Source organism: Entelurus aequoreus, linkage group LG02 (genome assembly GCF_033978785.1).
Source record: "Entelurus aequoreus isolate RoL-2023_Sb linkage group LG02, RoL_Eaeq_v1.1, whole genome shotgun sequence".
In the NCBI taxonomy this organism is placed as follows: Eukaryota; Metazoa; Chordata; class Actinopteri; order Syngnathiformes; family Syngnathidae; genus Entelurus; species Entelurus aequoreus.
Genome location: NC_084732.1, coordinates 77,850,299 through 77,869,680, shown reverse-complemented (window position 1 = coordinate 77,869,680; position 19,382 = coordinate 77,850,299). Strand labels below are relative to the sequence as shown.

General features: G+C 38.8%; 1 protein-coding gene across 2 annotated transcripts in view; it reads right to left on the bottom strand.

The window, feature by feature from the left end:
- muc15 (mucin 15, cell surface associated) overlaps positions 1-19,145 on the bottom strand; it is a 24,764-nt gene extending 5,619 nt beyond the window's left edge. Inside the window, exons 1-3 of one of the 2 annotated variants that reach the window (XM_062033058.1) lie at positions 19,021-19,145; positions 7,329-8,248; positions 1-73 (exon numbers count right to left, since the gene is read on the bottom strand). The exon at positions 1-73 is cut by the window's left edge and continues 92 nt beyond it. In XM_062033058.1, the coding sequence (XP_061889042.1) occupies positions 1-73; positions 7,329-8,229 (974 nt within the window). In that variant the 5' untranslated portion in view covers positions 8,230-8,248; positions 19,021-19,145. The remainder of the gene's footprint in view (positions 74-7,328; positions 8,249-19,020) is intronic. The other variant, XM_062033049.1, reaches the window with a different exon arrangement.
- Positions 19,146-19,382: the final 237 nt, after the last annotated feature.

The window sequence follows — 19,382 nt, the reverse complement described above, 5'->3', positions numbered from 1 at the left end:
ACGGACACGACCACTGCTGTTCCCAACACGGCTCCCCACGCTTCGCGCCGTTTGCTCGCCTCTGATGCAAAACCTTCATTAAGGAAAATGAGATGGAAATGTTGTTTAGGGAAGGAAAGAAAGGAATGAGTGATCAGGAAATGTATTTTTATACATTCATTCATTTTCTACCACATATTCTGTTCATTGTCTGATGGCTCATTCACAATGTAAACAAACAATTTCCACTCAGATTCACACCAAGATGAAATTTATCATGCAAGTTGTTGGACTGTGGGGAGAAGGACTCTAGGATGTGTGTGGCCCTAATCAACATTTAGTTTGCAACACCATTTGGCTTTTGATATACCTATTTATTTATTTTTTGTTATTATTATTATTATCTGACTCATGAAGGCACCCCACACCACCATAAACCTAACATCACGTACACATTCCCAGTATGTTTATGCGATCTAAAAAAAAAACTAGTTATTGACTTAGTTTGATTGAAAGGAGCATTTTAAAACACACGGAGCATGTCTTTAATCTTCTGTTTGGAAAAAAAACGAATACGATTTTTGACGATGGGATTAAGTCTGTGTACAGGTGTTCATTGTATTTAAAATTATTAAATGCAAATCAAAAAACAAGGTTCGAGCCATTTTTTTTTCTATTTTCATTTCTGAAACAAAAGTTGGACAACTATTTTAATGCCACTTTTTTAAAACGACAACGGGACTCCTGCTGAAGAAATATGTTACCGTTATGCTAAAAACATGCTAAACGCAAAGGAAAAGCTCAAATACTGCTTCCGGTTCAATTTGTCATCACACAGATAACCAAGCATTTTTGCTTTTTGGATGAACATATATTAGATTTTTGTGTTTATCTGGAAAAATAAAAATCCAAAAATGGAAAACAGCACAAAATCCAATTTTATAGCAATATTTTAATGAAAATCAACCCTTTTTTGTTTGTCTTAAAATCTGCCATGTATAATAATAATCGAAAAATGGCCCTAATTTAGTTTTTTGATTTGCGTTTAAGAATTGGAAATAGAATGAATGCAAGGTACACGGACCGGATCAGCATATCCAGCAGGGGTGTCCAAAAAAATGATTTGTTTAAAATCAATTAAGAATCAGTACAAATAAAAATCACGATTAATTCGAAAATGGTGATCCTTATTTGTAATGATTCTTAATTGATTTTAAAAAAATCTAAAATCGATTTTTAAATTTGTTTTATTTATTTTAAATGTTTTAAATTTTTTACAGCCACTCAGGCAAATCATATTGTTGATGTAGAATCTGTACAGATTTACTTTACAAAAGAGAAGTAGTGAATACTTATCCTGTTGCCTTATTTGTATTTGACTTTATTAAATAATTGAGAAGCATTTTATCAAACAAAACAAGTTTTCTTTTGAGTAATATAGAAATGTATCAGAGCTGTTTATCTATTTTATGGAGGAACGTTCTACTACTGGCACGTGGGTGCCAGTAGTAGAACTGGCACCCAATGTTATTAAAAAGTATGGATTTTGAATCGAGAATCGATTCTGAATCGAACCAAGTCTCGAAACGAATGGAATCATGCGGTGCCCAAAGATTCACAGATATAGTCACACATCAACTAGGGGTTAAGCCTCCCTTGTCTCCTTTTTAAACATTATTCAAGGTTTCTTGATTATGTCCCTTTAACATTGACTGCCCTGCCATAAAACAAAAAGAAGAAGAGTAAAAATGCACTACAATTATGTGCTATGAGATGCAAAAGTGAAACCTAAACATAACTTTGTCTGATGCTGCCACAAATATAATTATTATATTTGTACCTTACTTGTATCACATTATCCTGGTTCCCAAATGTGTAAATGCATGAAGGTGAGCTTTGATGTTGTAATAACGTCTGTTTTGATCATTTAGGATGAAACATGCTTTCAATAACCCCAATATAGATGAATATGGATTTACTTATAGGTTTTGTCAGATACTAAAGATGCTAAAATAAAATGTCCCCCAGTCATTGATTAGAGTAAAAAATACTCAAACCTTTAAAGGGGGATGGGTGACGATATAAACTTAATGTAATTATTTGTAATTGTTCCTTGTTCAAGTTATATAGCTGAAAGTACATAGGTATGGAATCATTACGAATTTTTAAATAACACTCTGTGAATATTGTGCTGTAAATAATTGAATGCAGATGAAATCAAATTATAGATAATGCATACTTAACTCAGGGGAAATTAAAAGCAAAACACAAGCCCTTGTTATATGAATATTAGTCATTAAAATATTTTCTTTTAGATTGTTTTCTCTTGCTGAAAACATGTACGTTACCTTAAATGCTTGGTTAAAAAAGTCTTATTAACAAGGGATTAAATGTATTTAAAATTTAAACATGTGCATTAATTATTGCACTCATTTTAGTCCTGCTAATGAAATACAATTACAACAAAAAAGCCCGCTGCTCTGTTGAAACCGTATCCTTCCAGAATAAATTGACACAAAGTTGCGACTGGATCGAATAGTATTTGTGACATACAATATTCAGTGTTTCCACAGATTAGCAATCTATTCGTGGCAGCGGAGGCGTGATGTCAACATGTATAGTTGCATAATTGGTAATGACTTATTTATTTTGTTTTTTCAAAAGGCAAAAACATGTTACACGTGTAAAGTCAAATCTGTATCGATCCCAATATCATTGGTATCAATACCAGGGTGATTATTTGTATCGGGTGATATTAGTTGGATGGGATCGATAATAATTAGGGCAGTTTCTCGATGTTAGGTGTCCAGCAAATTACTTGATTTTCCTCAAAGCCCTTCTCCTATTCACCTCCTTTTCTCTTGTCCGTGATGATATATATATTTTCAATGCATTTATTGCTACAGTATTTTGATATTTTAGACTAGTGATCTTTTGATGAAATAATTGTGCATAATAGAACATAATAAGATGTGGTAATTATTTTCAAGATTATTTGTAACTGTTAAATTGTTTTATATTTAGTTGATAAAATCATTTATATATTTGCTTAAAATTTGTGCTGTAAAATGATTGCATTTTTAAATCAGATTAATCACGCTTTTACATTTTGATTAATCGCGATTAATCGCAGTAAATTATTCTATACGCATAATTTAAAGGCCTACTGAAACCCACTACTACCGACCACGCAGTCTGATAGTTTATATATCAATGATGAAATCTTAACATTGCAACACATGCCAATACGGCCCGGTTAACTTATAAAATGCAATTTTAAATTTCCCGCGTAACTTCCGGTTGAAAACGTCTATGTATGATGACGTTTGAGCGTGAAGTCAATGGTTGAAACGGAAGTCTTCGGACACATTGTATCACAATACAAACAGCTCTGTTTTCATCGCAAAACTCCACAGTATTTTGGACATCTGTGTTGGTGAATCTTTTGCAATTTGTTTAATGAACAATGGAGACTGCAAAGAAGAAAGCTGTAGGTGGGATCGGTGTATTAGCGGCTGGCTGCAGCAACAGAACCAGGAGGACTTTGAGTCGGATAGCAGACGCGCTATCCGACGCTAGCCGCCGACCGCATCGATGATCGGGTGAAATCCTTCGTCGCGCCGTCGATCGCTGGAACGCAGGTGAGCACGGGTGTTGATGAGCAGATGAGGGCTGGCATAGGTGGAGCGCTAATGTTTTTATCATAGCTCTGACGAGGTCCCGTAGTTAAGTTAGCTTCAATGGCATCGTTAGCAAAGGCCTTGCTAGGCTTCGACAGGCGGCACAGCATTAACCGTGTAGTTACAGGTCCAGTGTTTGGTTCGGTGTCTCCTGATAGTAGTATTGTTGATCTTCTGTCTATCCTTCTAGTCAGGGGCTTATTTCTTTTGTTTCTATCTGCATTTAAGCACGATGCTATCACAATAGCTCCGTAGCTAAAGTGCTTCACCGATGTATTGTCGTGGAGATAAAATTCACTGTGAATGTCCATTTCGCATTCTCGACTCTCATTTTCAAGAAGATATAGCATCCGAGGTGGTTTAAAATACAAATCTGTGATCCACAATAGAAAAAGGAGAAAGTGTGGAATCCAATGAACCCTTGTACATAAGTTACGGTCAGAGCGAAAAAAGATACGTCCTGCACTGCACTCTAGTCCTTCACTCTCACGTCCCTCATCCACGAATCTTTCATCGTCGCTCATATTAATGGGGTAATCGTCGCTTTCTCGGTCCGAATCGCTCTCGCTGCTGGTGTAAACAATGGGGAAATATGAGGCGCCCTTCAACCTGCGACGTCACGCTACTTCCGGTACAGGCAAGGCTTTTTTTATCAGCGACCAAAAGTTGCGAACTTTATCGTCGATGTTCTCTACTAAATCCTTTCAGCAAAAATATGGCAATATCGCGAAATGATCAGGTATGACACATAGAATGGATCTGCTATCCCCGTTTAAATAAAAAAAATTCATTTCAGTAGGCCTTTAATTTAACTTTAAAAAAGGGGCCCGTATTTGGACACATATTCAATGAATCGCACTTGTGCATTTAGTATATTCGTCATTAATCATGGTAAATTACCTTGAGTGCCTAATTTAACTTAACTTTTAAAAAGACCCCCATATTGGAGCACAAATCCGATTAATCACACTTCTGCATTTTTATTCATCGCGATTAGTCACAGTAATTAACTTTAAAACATTTGGACACAAATCAGATTATTCACAATTTTGCATTTTGACTCATTATAATTAATCACAGTAAATTAACTTGCGTGCATAATTCAACTTAACTTTAAAAAAAAGATCCTGGTAATTGGACACAGATCAGATTAATCACACTTTTCCGTTTGGATTAATGACGATTAATCACAGTGAAATAACTTGCATGCATAATTTAACTTAACTTAAAAAAAATACCCAATACTGGGGGACAAATATATTGTACATGCATTAGTTATTTTGTGGACGGTTTGGTCTTAAAATGTGTCAGGAGAAACACGTGGACTTTGGTCCTATCTCATTTATTTTGTGGTCTCAGGCTGGTGTGTAAGGCAAAACAGGTATTTGTGACCCCAGTCTCTGACCGTCTTATTTAGGTTTTTTCCCCACTGTAACAGTGTTTCATTGTCCCTTTTGAGTACGACGATATAAAAGGGCCCTTCAAGCAAACTAGTCAACTGAAACCCAAACCCAAGGGTTTTTTTTCTTCATTTGAAAGAAGGGATATTTGTCCTCTGCCTGTGGAAATTTAGATGGCTGTGGTTTGGCGAGAGGTTGGAAGAAACACAACCAAATAAGACACAGTAATCTACATGCTTTGGGTTTACAGTTACTGTCACATTGAAAAGCTGAAAGTGATCTTTTAAGGGTTATGTCACTGGTAAGTCCCCACAGTTACCTAAACAGTCTGTTGCAGTTTTACTAAACACAAGTCATGCATCCTAAAGCACAGGTCCTGCTTACATGAAATAAATATTTCTGAAACTATTTTACCCACAGCAGTCGGTCTTCATTGACTGTAAAACACCTTAAGGTGGAACAGTTTCCAAAATCCACGGTTCGGTTTGTGGTAATGGTTTTCGGTTTAATTCAGTGTACATTGTTGTCCTTTTTAACACCCCAGAATACTATCCATCCATTTTTCTATATTGCTAATCCACATTGGGATCGCGGGTAAGCTGGAGCCTATCCCAGTTGACTTTGAGGGAAAGGTGGGATACACCCTTGACTGGTCGCCAGCCAATCGCATACCCCAGAATACCATATACCCCAATATTCCACCATTACCATTTATTTTTCAACTATGTCATGTCTAATTTGGTGTTTAGTGCAATCCAGTAGATCTCCTTCCATGGACTTTTGTCTAAGGCCCCTTCTACACTAAGCCGGCTAAGGTTATCCAGGGTAAATCCCACCTAACCTTATCCTTGTCCACACACACACAATGGTCGTTTAAGACCCCCAAACCCCCTCCGTCCGCCGGCGCAACGTGACCCGAGGGCAAAAAAAAATAAGATTTGGTCCTTAAATAGTGTGAGCCTTAAATAGTTGAAAACCTTTTCAAACAGTCAGCGTCCCACCTGTGTTGCATTTGTGACTTTACATCAGAAGCCAGAAAATATCAGTAACTTCACAACCACTTTCTACCACGTGTCCTGTTCGGAGGGAACTGAAACCTATCTCAGCTAACATAAAAAAGACACACTCAAGCTTTTTGTGGCCCTATTTCGGTCTCTAAAATTATTATTACACGTTTTGTGGGTTACGACCTGTCTCTCGGCTGATTGTTATGCTTTATGTTGTGAGCAAAAATGTGGGTCACGACCTTCCCCAATGCAAGTTGGAGTAGCAAATGTCGCAGTGAACCCTTTAAGATATAACCAAAACTCTCACTCGCTAGCATGAGCCAAAAGCAAACAATTAGGTGGACAGTTAGAAAGACGTAACTTTGTTTTTCTAACCATTTATCCATGAAAATACGGAAAAGCTGCTGATGATGTTTTGATGGAGAAATAACTCACAGGAGATATTGTAGAATTCCTCCCACCAAGGTAAATGCTGCACTTTATTATTAAATGACTTCATACAGACCTACGACAAATACGACCTTCTCAGTGGCCTAATGGTTAGAGTGTCCGCCCTGAGGTCGGTAAGTTGTGAGTTCAAACCCTGGCCGAGTCATACCAAAGATTCTAAAAATGGGACCCATTACCTCCCTGCTTGGCACTCAGCATCAAGAGTTGGAATTGGGGGTTAAATCACCAATCCTGGGCGTGGCTGCTGCCCACTGCTCCCCTCACCTCCCAAGGGGTGAACAAGGGGATGGGTCAAATGCAGAGGACAAATTTCACCACACTTAGTGTGTGTGTGACAATCATTGATACTTTAACTTTAACTTTACTCGAGTTGTCTTTGATCCAATATTTGTCATCTTGAAGGTTGTTTTTCTTATTCAAAAACATATATTACATGTTAAAATGTGGGGGTCTTTTTGGGGGGCCCAGCACAGAATAATTTAAATTAATTTTAATGAGTAGGATTGATTGGAGATACATGTTATTTTGGGTTACGAGCTCTATCACAGACCAATGAACTTGTAAGATGAGGTATTTTATAGGATTTTATAAGTTGCTCTAAATGTCATTAGTTACCAAAATATGAACAATGAGCATATCAATTGACTTAAACGTGGTCGGAGCTTTTCTGATCATGTCCCCCTACTGGTTGTGACCATAAACAACCACATAAAGGGTTTCTAGCAGGAGCTGGCCTTCGGCAGACTACACCCTCGTTTAAACAGTTACAACCAAACAATACTTTAACAGTCAAAAGTACGAAACAACTGTACCTCTTTCTGAGCTGCCCCCACTGGATGCCTGTTTATCATCCAGGTTGGCCGCAGGTGTTTCTGGAGCAACGGTTGTTGTCACTTCAGGAAAGAATTCGGCGGGATCAGGAGGCAACACTTCCGTGGATGAAGGTGTTGCAGATGTTTTGTTCATCTCGGTTGTCGTGGTGGTTGTCACAGTTGTGGTCGTAGATTCCGTTGTATTGGTTGACTCTGTGTTGTTTCCTGTTGTCATGTTTTCATTTGGATTAATTATCCCGGGTGACAAGGTAGTGGTATTCACAGGAGCGGGATTGGTAAAATCCGGAACGGTGGTGGAGTTGCCATCGATCGGATCACTGGGCGGGGTCATACGGGGTGTGGTTGAGTTATCCAACTCCTCATTTCCAGTGATGTTGGTTTGGCTTGATTCTCCGTTTGTGAAGTTGCCAGTTCTATTCGTCAGCTCAGGTTGGTCTTGGCTGGCCTTTGGGGATGTGGGAGGCTCGGTAGTTATGGCAACCGACTGATCATCTGATGTCTTATTTTCACCCTGCTCTTGACTGTCCACATGATCACCGTCATTAGGCACAACGGCACCTAAATCGTTGCTTGATTCTGTAGGAGACACGTCACCTGGCTGTTCGTTTTGTCCTTCCTCTTCAGCGTCAGAATTCTGCTCACGCAACCAGCTTTTATCGATTGTGTGCCTTGGAGGATCTGTTGCGTTAAAGATCTCCTCACGCAACCAGCTTTTATCAATCGTGGGCCTCTGAGAATCTGTTGCGTTAAAGTTCTCCCCACGCAACCAGTTGCTATCAATTGTGTGCTTCGGAGATTTTGTTGACTGTTGAAGCGAGGCCAAGTTAAAAGTGTGCACAAGCAGTAACAGGTGTATTGTGATTTGCAGGTGCAGTCCCATTTATTCCTCTTGGATCTACCTAGAAAAAACAACAAAGTATTTTGAATTGCACAGTCGCATTCCAATTAAACAAAAAGTGATCACCCAAAAGCAACACTTCTGGTTTAAAATGCTTAAGCCTATATACACTGTTCAATGGACAATACTAGATTATTTGCAGATACAAGCTGATGCTATTTCAGACTTCTATTGTGCATGTGAACACTTGCTGGGAAATCATTTGAGAACCACTGGGTTAGGGTGAACAAATCAACCGTGTAAGAGGTTCTACACTGCCCCTAAACTCACCGCACCTCACAATGTAAACACATTTGTATATATATACTTCTATGTATTGCGCATCCCTAATGTACATTCAATGCTTGCTAACATAATAGCTTAACTTTGCCAAATCATTAACACAAAGTAAATATGTATGTGTTTGTGTTACATTCGGGTAGGGATGGCAATCGAAAACCGGTTCAGGGGCCGTATTTATCAAGCTTCTTAGAATTACTCCTAAGAAGTCTGCTAAGAGTGGACTTATGAGTAAAGAAATTATTCGCTGAAAGCTGCACTTAAAAGTTAGTTATCAAGCGTCTTACTCAAGTGTAGGACTGAATCTTAAGTGTCACACTCAGAACTGAATTACGACATTACTATGTGTCGTAAACGAAATTTTAGGTGACGTCCTTTCTGTGTCCATAGAAATGACCAATCACGGAAGGGAATCCCTTGTCTAAGAATAAAGAAATATCTTAGAAATATTTAAGTGGACAATGGGAGTGTATATTTTGACAATAAACTACAAAATAATACAAAACAAACAAACAGTATTGGCAATGAATCAAAAATAAATGTGCATTTTCCCAGTGGCGAGATATCGAAGCGTTGTGATGACCTTAAGTTCTGCTGTGAAAGCTCTGCTGCGTGATGTTGCTGATGAGATGACGCCCCTTATTAAATCTGTGACAAAAATAATACCCGCTCTGTCTAAACGATACTGTTTGATCAGCTGCTCGTCATCAAACAAAGCCAGGACATCCTTCCGCTCCTTGAACGTTCGCGCACGTCTCTCTCGCCTCAGTGCCATCCCCCGCTGGCAACTCCTAACCACTTAGGACACCTCTGAAGGTCTCTTAAATATCGTGGAGAGTAGGAGTGATTCTTAGACTTAAGAAAGTTGATAAATAGCTTTTATTCTTAAGTTTGAGAGTAGGACTAAATTTCGCAAATTCTCAGGATTTAAGTGTAAAATGGCACTCTAAGACGCTTGATAAATACGGCCCCAGAACTGGTTGCTAGTGTATTGTTTCTTTGGAATCGCTTGCCATTTTTTCAAAGGGTTCTTATCACGTCTGCCACTGGACAAATGTCACCAAGCAGTTTGTGGTCAAAAGTTTGCATTTTCGGTAGGTGAATGTTCAAATGTAGTCAGAGAAAAGTTGCACGTTTTCCTGAAACCAGATTTCCTCTCAGTCGTTATATCATACAGGTGAAACTCATAAAATTACAATATGGCGTAAAAGTCCATTCATGGCACTCAGCAACAAAGGGTTGGAGTTGGGGGTTAAATCACCAAAATGATTCCCGGGCGCGGCGCCGCTGCTGCCCACTGCTCCCCAAGGGGATGGGACAAATGCAGAGGACAAATTTCACCACATCTAGTGTGCGTGTGACAATCACTGGTACTTTAATCTTTTAATCTTAATCTCAGCAATTAACTTCAAATGTGAAACTAATCCGTCATCAACTCATTACAGGCAAAGTGAGGTATGTCAAGCCTTTATTGGTTATAATGTTGATAATTATGGCTCATATTTTTTGAAACCTTCCATTTTCTAAGATTTTCAATTCAAAGTTTTCATAAACTGTAAGCCATAATCATCAACAATATAACCAATCAAGGCTTGACATATCTCACTCTGCATGTAATAAGTTAATATCACATGTTACTGAATGTTACATTCTTGTGTAATTTGCACATGATTAAATTCTACAGAGGAATATTAATTTCTTATATGTATTTACAAAAAAGTTATTTTGTTCTTCCATGCTACGTATGTGCCTTTTGAGACCTCATTGCAGGTCATAATACCTCTAAACTCAACAAAATGGATTCTAATCCACCCTTTTCTCTCTCATTTTTACCAAATGAGAATTGATAAGAGAACCGTTAAGAAACCGAATCGTTAAGGGGAATCGGAAACGAAAAAATCTTATCAAATCCCATAATGGGTTATAAATGGGTTATACTTGTATAGCGCTTTTCTACCTTCAAGGTACTCAAAGCGCTTTGACAGTATTTCCACATTCACCCATTCACACACACATTCACACACTGATGGCGGGAGCTGCCATGCAAGGCGCTAACCAGCAGCCATCAGGAGCAAGGGTGAAGTGTCTTGCCCAAGGACACAACGGACGTGACTAGGATGGTAGAAGGTGGGGATTGAACCCCAGTAACCCTCCGATTGCTGGCACAGCCACTCTACCAACTTCGCCACGCCGCCCCATCCTTACATACGGGTGTAGTTTACGTCATTATGTGCTAAAAGCCGAAAGAAGGTGGAATATAATGCTTACAACACGCAAGGCAACAAGTTAGTGAAAGAGTAAAGGTTGCAAACAACTAAAAAAAAGATAGCCATGTGTACATGGGCAAAGTGTATTTAATATGATCATCATTCAAAATGAGAATGTTCCTGTGTACATGGACCCTGAAATAATTATCTGATAGTGACGTGCATATTTATGCCTCACACCTTAAATCGGAGTACTTCACTTTGACATGCACAGAACATACCATGAACGGAAAGATGTGTTATTGTTTGGGCTATGGTGCCATCTTTTGGACGAGTTGGCTCACTGCAGGTGCTGAGAAAGCAGTGACTTTCGCTGTAAATAAACATGGCTTTGTGCATTTCTGCTCGTCCGACGTAGTCACGGTAATTTTTCCTTCTGACATCCCATGGACAAAGATAAAGACCTTCTGGAGGGACGTTCTGTGGTCAGATGTGGTTGATATGTTTGGAGGAGAAAAGGTGAGGCCTTAAATCCCAGGAACATCAATCCTACCGTCAAGCATGGTGGTGGTAGTATTATGCTCTGGGCCTGTTTTGCTGCCAATGGAACTGCTGCTTTACATAGAGTAAATGGGAAAAAGGAGGATTACCTCCAAATTCTTCAGGACAACCTAAAATCATCAGCCCGTAGGTTGGGTCTTGGGCGCAGTTGGGTGTTCCAACAGGACAATGACCCCAAACACACGTCAAAAGTGGTAAAAGAATGGCTAAATCAGGCTAGAATTAAGGTTTTAGAATGGCCTTCCCAAAGTCCTGACTTAAACGTGTGGACAATGCTGAAGAAACAAGTCCATGTCATAAAACCAACACATTTAGCTGAACTGCACCAATTTTGTCAAGAGGAGTGGTCAAAAATGCAACCAGAAGCTTGCCAGAAGCTTGTGGATGGCTACCAAAAGCGCCTTATTGCAGTGAAACTTGCCAAGGGACATGTAACCAAATATTAACATTGCTGTATGTATACTTTTTGTCACGCGGGGGTTCGCAGCTCACTGCGGTTCGTTCTCCCAGTGCAACACTGACGGCTCCAGACGAAGGCGTAAAGGTAGGATTTGATTTATTAGACATAAATCACCCAACCACCAAAAACACAGGCAAAGAACAAAAAAGGCAAGCGTGCCTAAAACACGTGAAGCTAGGACTTAGCTGTAGCATGGAATCAACAAAACTTTCTTGGTACGAACGTGACGCAAACAATGAAGCCAGAACGAGTGATTAACAAAGGCAGACGTAAATAGTGATCCCATGATTAAAGCAGGTGTGTGAGTCAAACACATGAGACAGGTGAAACTAATTAGTCGTCATGGAAACTAAAACAAACAAGAGTGCACAAAAACAAGAACTATGGAGTCCAAAAACCAACAGAACATAACCAAACAAAACATGATCTAAACCACAGATCATGACACTTTTGACCCACAAGGGTTGGTCACATTTTCAGTAGACCCATAATAAATTCATAAAAGAACCAAACTTCATGAATGTTTTTTGTGACCAACAAGTATGTGCTCCAATCACTCTATCACAAAAAATCAAGAGTTGTAGAAATGATTGGAAACTCAAGACAGCCATGACATTATGTTCTTTACAAGTGTATGTAAACTTTTGACCACGACTGTATAACGCTACTTCTGTACATGTTGAATAGGGGCAGACTGCAGCAAGGCAATCGCAGTAAGGATAATTCCGACTTGATTTTTGGAAGACGTGTTTTAATGCGCTACAATCCGAATGACTATTGGCATAAACCACCCGTCTCAATCGAAATGTTGATCTGAACGTGTGTGATCGGGTCAGAACATTCTGAATGCCGTGTTTACAAGAAGCATTTTTATTCTGGTTAGGCTTTTAATCCGATTAAATGTGTCCATGTGCACAAAGATAGTGTCTCACCCATCAATCTTCACTGAAAACAAAAATTAATGAAGTGTGAAATTGTTCAATTGTTGCCAGTAACATAGTTTCCTATGTTTGTTCAGTTATTTTTTTTTTGTGTTTATTGTCAGTTTTTTTTGCAGACATTTGTGCTTTTCTTTCTTCATGAAAGACAAATAGGCTAGGAAGGGGTGGAACTGCTAATGTATATCCGAGCTCACGCAATCTTCTCACATGATACGACACAACTGAAAGACTGGTGAGATACAGTCGAGCCTGTTAAATCTCGTTGAGCAACACGTTGAACGCTTGGCTGCTTGTTGCATTGTATGCCCAGCCCATTGTGGTGACAATAATACCTAGCAAGTCATCATTATGCAAACACGTTGGCGCCTAATCATATCAGCAATCCAATGCCAAGCCACATGGTGTGCATGCTGTGTTTCTTAAACAGTCTGGGAGGGACTGGCATGCCTGCATTCCTGAGGTGTCAACTGTTAATAGACAAAATATCCAAAGGTTACAAAACAAAAAAGTTGATGGGAAATTGCTTCTACCAACAAGTATCTGAGACCATTCAAATTCACTGCCTGACTGCCAGTCTCTTCAGAATCTGTAGCACATAAAATCCCAACTGTTCTGTCAGCCATGACTACGTAGTGCCTAGCACAAACACACACTCAGTCCGAACTCTCAATCTACCTGAAGCAACTATTTACCTGGCATTTGGGCTGTTAATCACAGTTCTAGTCATGTCTCATCTTATGAGAAACAGCTTGTACAGAACTTTAAAAGGTCTGAAAGGCCTGATTAATTTGAAAAGTCTCAAATTATTCACTAAATACCTTATCTAAGTCTAATTCTGGTGTATAGACATTCCCTGCAATACACGTCTCACTTTTATGGTATTTCATGAGTGGGGAATTAAAGCCTTATATATCCAGTTCTTACAAAATATTGTTTTCAGTAGAGGCGACTTTCAATTCTGTGTGTATAAACATGAATGTTTTTCGGGACAGAGTTGAAAACAGTAGGAAAGATCTCATAAGGCTATGCAATATCATTGTTGTAGTTGGTTTCAATGGCTCCATAGAAAGGTGAATGTAGTGCACATACGGAGGTCCTGGGCAGGGCCGGCCCCTGGCATAAACTGTCTATGCCAGGGGTCGGGAACCTTTTTGGCTGAGAGAGCCATGAAACCCAAATATTTTAAAATGTATTTCCGTGAGAGCCATATAATATTTTTTAACACTGAATGTAACTAAATGTGTGCATTTTTTAGTAAGACCAACATTTTTAGAGTATAATAGGTCTCTTATTATTTTTAATAACATTGTTATTCTGTATCTAACCAATAATAAATAAAATACTTCTTACCATTATTGCGACTTCTTGAACAGGTGCGGTAGAAAACGGATGGATGGATATAAATGCATGAGAATGTTTTATATTTTGACACTGATTACCAGCGTAATTAGGTAGGTAGGTAGGTAGGTAGGTAGGTAGGTAGGTAGGTAGGTAGGTAGGTAGGTAGGTAGGTAGGTAGGTAGGTCTTTATTGTTATTGCCCAAGTACAACACAACTTTGTTTTCAGCACAAACCTGTGCTTGATTAGACAAACAAACAGTGTACAGGGTCACAGAACAGCTCCAGAGCAAAGCACATATACGTATTACAACATAAAACTCGAGACTTGCAACAGAGGGGAGGGAGTGGGGGCTACGGTGGCTGGCTGCAGCTCTTCGGGCACTGCCCAGCCGTCCATCACCCCTAAGGGATTCGTGTCAAGGGCGTTGGATGAATTATTCACTACTTATCGTGTTAAGCAATGTCAGCTAAAATTTATCTGAGAGCCAGATGCAGTCATCAAAAGAGCCACATCTGGCTCGAGAGCCATAGGTTACCTACCCCTGGTCTATGCGGTTGGTTAGGGCCACAACCACTGGGGGGGCTACATGATTTTGGCAATCAGTCACTTCACTAGCGGATTATTAACATGGTCGTAGGGTTCTTAGACTTAGACTTAGACAAACTTTATTAATCCACAAAGGAAATTGTTCCACACAGTAGCTCAGTAACAAAGGATGGAAAGGGTAATGCAGGTATAAAGTAGACTAAAAATGTACCATAGTAGCAATATAAAATATAACATATACATAATATTTACATATTATATATACAGTATATAATGTTCCACATTGATTGACCTAATCACTTTAGCACTTTGTCTGTGCTGAACTTTTATTCAGCGGTGATTCGACATGACCTTGGTAATAGTTTTTGTTCGATTCAGCAGCATCATGGCCGCATCCATTCAAAAGCCAATTGAGATCATTGCTATTTTAGCATCGCTTTGAACGCAGTCATCGAGATAAATTTAAGGCCGTATTTCTTTAAACGGCCGCACTATTTAAGCTTAGATACAATGTAGCCTAACCTGTTACCTAAAAGTACATAGAGCATTTGTTTTGTCATAGATTTTGCCAGTTGTATTTACTTGTTCAACTAATGCCGAAGGGGCGTTGCCGTTTTGAATTGTTGAGACATGAAATAACACCCACATAGTCACCTTTACAAGCCGTAAACTTCAAAGGACGATGTGGCGAGTGACGACGGTATAATAATACTCACTAGGCTGCAGTCAGCCGTACAACCCCTCGCGTGGTTACATGAGTAATTAGGGGTGTAACGATTAATCGATGCATCAATTTAAATGCCTTAGATTCAACTACATTGATCTGTCCTTGGCAAGTTTGCCTTCTGCAAAATAGGTATCGATCCAAGATCGTTTTAAAAAGGAACCAATCGATTTTAGCGATACTAGAAAAATAAATAATTTGACTTAAGAACGGCAGACTATATATGGATTTCAGGGGCCGTACTTATCAAGCTTCTTAGAGTGCCATTTTACACTTAAGTCCTGAGAATTTGCGAAATTTAGTCCTACTCTCAAAGTTAAGAATAAAAGCTTTTTATCAACGTTCTTAAGTCTAAGAAACACTCCTACTCTCCACGATATTTAAGAGACCTTCAGAGGTGTCTTAAGTGGTTAGGAGTTGCCAGCAGGGGATGGCACTGAGGCGAGAGAGACGTGCGCGAACGTTCAGGGAACGGAACCATGTTTTGTTTTTTTTGATGACGAGCAGCTGATCAAACGGTATCGTTTAGACGGAGCGGATATTATTTTTGTCACAGATTTAATACTTTTCGATTCCTTGTTGATTTCTGCATGTGTCTGCAGTGGGCTAGTATATATAGAGCCACCCACACCAGTTTCAAATTAGTTGCCTAATTAATGAATTGGAAAGAAAATGTTATGACAGTAGCGTATGTGTGTGGCCGTGAGGTGAGTGACGTCAGTGAGTGTGTGGGCGATAGAAGAGAGGGAGCGGTAGCATGAGTGCCGGCGGGGACTAGTTTGTTTTGTATTATTTTGTAGTTTATTGTCAAAATATACACTCCCATTGTCCACTTAAATATTTCCAAGATATTTCTTTACTCTTAGACAACGGATTCCCTTCCGTGATTGGTCATTTCTATGGACACATAAATGACGTCACCTAAAATTCCGTTTACGGCACATAATAATGTCGTAATTCAGCTCTAAGTGTGTCACTTAAGATTCAGTCCTACACTTCGCTGAAAGTGTGAGTAAGACGCTTGATAACTAACTTTTAAGTGAAGCTTTCAGCGAAGAATTTATTTACTCTTAAGTCAACTCTTAGCAGACTTCTTAGGAGTAATTCTAAGAAGCTTGATAAGTACGGCCCCAGCTCTTTTAATGATAAGGACTTCAAACGTTAAGTCTCTCTGCCCGTCTGTGGCGTCATCAAAACAAAAATAGCTACAGAGGTCTAGAAAGCCACAAGACAGTATAAATGACTACAACACAACTTTCCGCTACAGCACGATTGCAAAAACCACAAGAAAGACAAACGACACAATACAATGATATAAAGACGCAACACTACTTTAAGACACAAAAGACGCAAACGACAACGGAAGTGACAGCGTGGCAAGTTACGGCGACGCACCGGCATCTGGAACACAGCATGAAGCGACAACACAACAACTAGCAGCCAAGGACCAATTGGGTATCTGTTCGGCGAAAAACAGATAAGGGTCGCAGAACATTATTTAACAGCTAAATCTACTGTTAAAATGTTGGTTACTGGAGTTTTATTGAAAATGTATGAATGTCTAAAATGTGAGTAGATAGTGTTTCCTCCTGTTAATTCAACATTGTTTGTTGCACTTTATTCAAATAAGATGTGAATGCATTGGCCAATAATTGTTGTTTACTTGTTTGTATGCTTCATTCATTTATACAAATTTCCGTTTAAAAATTCCCTGACAACAAATAACCGGAATATAGGAAACTTCACCTGCAGCGTCCAGTGTCCACTATCTATTTCACAGCCACACTGCTTGATTTTTTTTTCTAAAAAGTTTCTGAATCGATTTTTATATTTTTCATTTTCAAAATCAATATAAACCTTAAACCTTTAACGCTCCCTTCAAGTTTAGTCCCAAGGATCCGGAGGAGTCTGTCATTAAAATAAAAAAAAATGTGTCATATGTTTTAATTTTTGTATTTTTTTTATTCAACACTTAAATCTCTAGATCAACTTAAAGTCTATTTGTGGATATAAAGTAGACATTAAAACAACGTTGAAAACTTGTTGAACTAGGTCTTGATGTTGAGTAACTTAAACATAACGTTGAAACAACAACGTTTATTCAATGTTGGGTTTTGACGTTGATTTGACCATTGAATTTTGGTCATTTCCCAACCAATATTCTACAACACAAACCCAACGTTGAAACAACATGCTTTCAAAAACAAAATGTGATCATTTCCCAACCAACAACGTGGATCCAATGTTGGACATCAACGTTGTCTCAATTTACAAACACAACTATTTTGCAACGTTGTTTTAAAGTCAGTTTTAAAGGACACGTTTTTATAATCTACGTTGTATCAATGTCTTGTGCCTGCTGGGTTATGCTTTTTTTTCTAAAAATCCTGTTTTGTATTCTTTATTCCCCTAAAGACATTTTCAAAGTGGAATATTTGATGTGAGCTAATTGGAGCCTTAAATAGGTCAATAATTCATAACAACATTGATTTTAATCCATTATTATTTTTTGAGCAATGACAGTTTAAAAAAAAAAATCCCATTAAAATTATTGGGGATCTTAAAGGGCCCCACTTAATAAGTGTTAAAATTAAGTCATACATTTTTTTTTATTATTATTATTTTGCTTAAGTCTCTAGATCAGTGGTCCCCAACCTTTTTGTAGCTGCGGACCGGTCAACGCTTGAAAATTTGGCCCACGGACCGGGGGGGGGGGGTATTTTTTAATTTTTTTATTTATTTTTTGTTGTCATAAAGAAATACAATGATGTGTGCTTACGGACGGTATCCCTGCAGACTGTATTGATCTATATTGATATATAATGTATATATTGTGTTTTTTATGTTAATTTAATAAAAACTTTTTTTTTTTTTCTTTTTCTTTTTTTTTTACTTCTTGTGCGGCCGGTACCAATCGGTCCACGGACCGGTACTGGGCCGCGGCCCGGTGGTTGGGGACCACTGCTCTAGATCAGGGATTCTCAAACTGTGGTCGTGGCACACGGGCTCCATGTAGTTGTACACCACATAATCACTTTATTAAAGTACAGTGTTTTATTTTCCAATATTCAAACACAGTTTTACTCTGGACTTTCCTGGTTAAATAAAAAAAAACAGTGTTACTGTTCGAACTGTGTGTAATTTTACAATTGCCAACGGTATTAAATATACTTGTTAAATAAAACCCCTACATTGTTTTCAATGAATACTTAAGCCTACTGCGCTACTGCATTTCAATGCTGGTTATCACGGTGGTACTTGGTGAAAAAAGTTTGATAACCACTGCTCTACATCAACTTCGTCGATTATAAGTTTTTAATATTTTGTCATTTTATGATTTTTTGTTTGTTTTATGCCCCTTTTTTATTTGAAAGAAACCCGTTTTTTGAAATGGCAAACACACAAAATAATATGCACAAAAAAATATGGAAAAAAAGTGGAACATTGTAACTTTTTCTTGTGACATTTCACTGGTTTGCTCTTTTATTACACCTATTGTTGTTGTTTTTTAAATCGTATTTGTAGAATGTGCCGCGGGCCGTAAAATATTAGCACTTCAAACACCCCTGTTTTAGTACATTCCTACACCGGACCCTCCCCAGACAATGCAAACATTGTGCACATCTTGTCCATTATTAGGCTTCCGATGTAAAAAAAAAAAATGAATTCCTCATTAGAAACATTGAGAAGTTATTTACATTGTGTCTATTTACCTTCAAGTCTGACGTTGACCTTTTTACTCCCCTGGAAATTGAAACAGACGGAACCTTCCTGAGGCAGTGCTTACCTTATTGCGAGGCTGTCTCAGGTGAGAACAGGTGCACGGGCGACAAATATCTTCAGTGAGTGATTTGACTTGAGTGATTCAGCACTCGCGTAGGGAACAACCTGCTCAACCTGTTTTTTACGTCTCTCAGCAGTAGACACACCCTCAACCACCGTCATGCTAGGGAACACATGGGAGATGGAGATAAATAGGTGGACCCAGGAAGAGGAAGTTTTGTCAACGTTGTATTCATTTCTGGGTTTCTAGGCGATACCTGTGAGTTCCCCCCCAGAGAACGGGTCCCCCGAG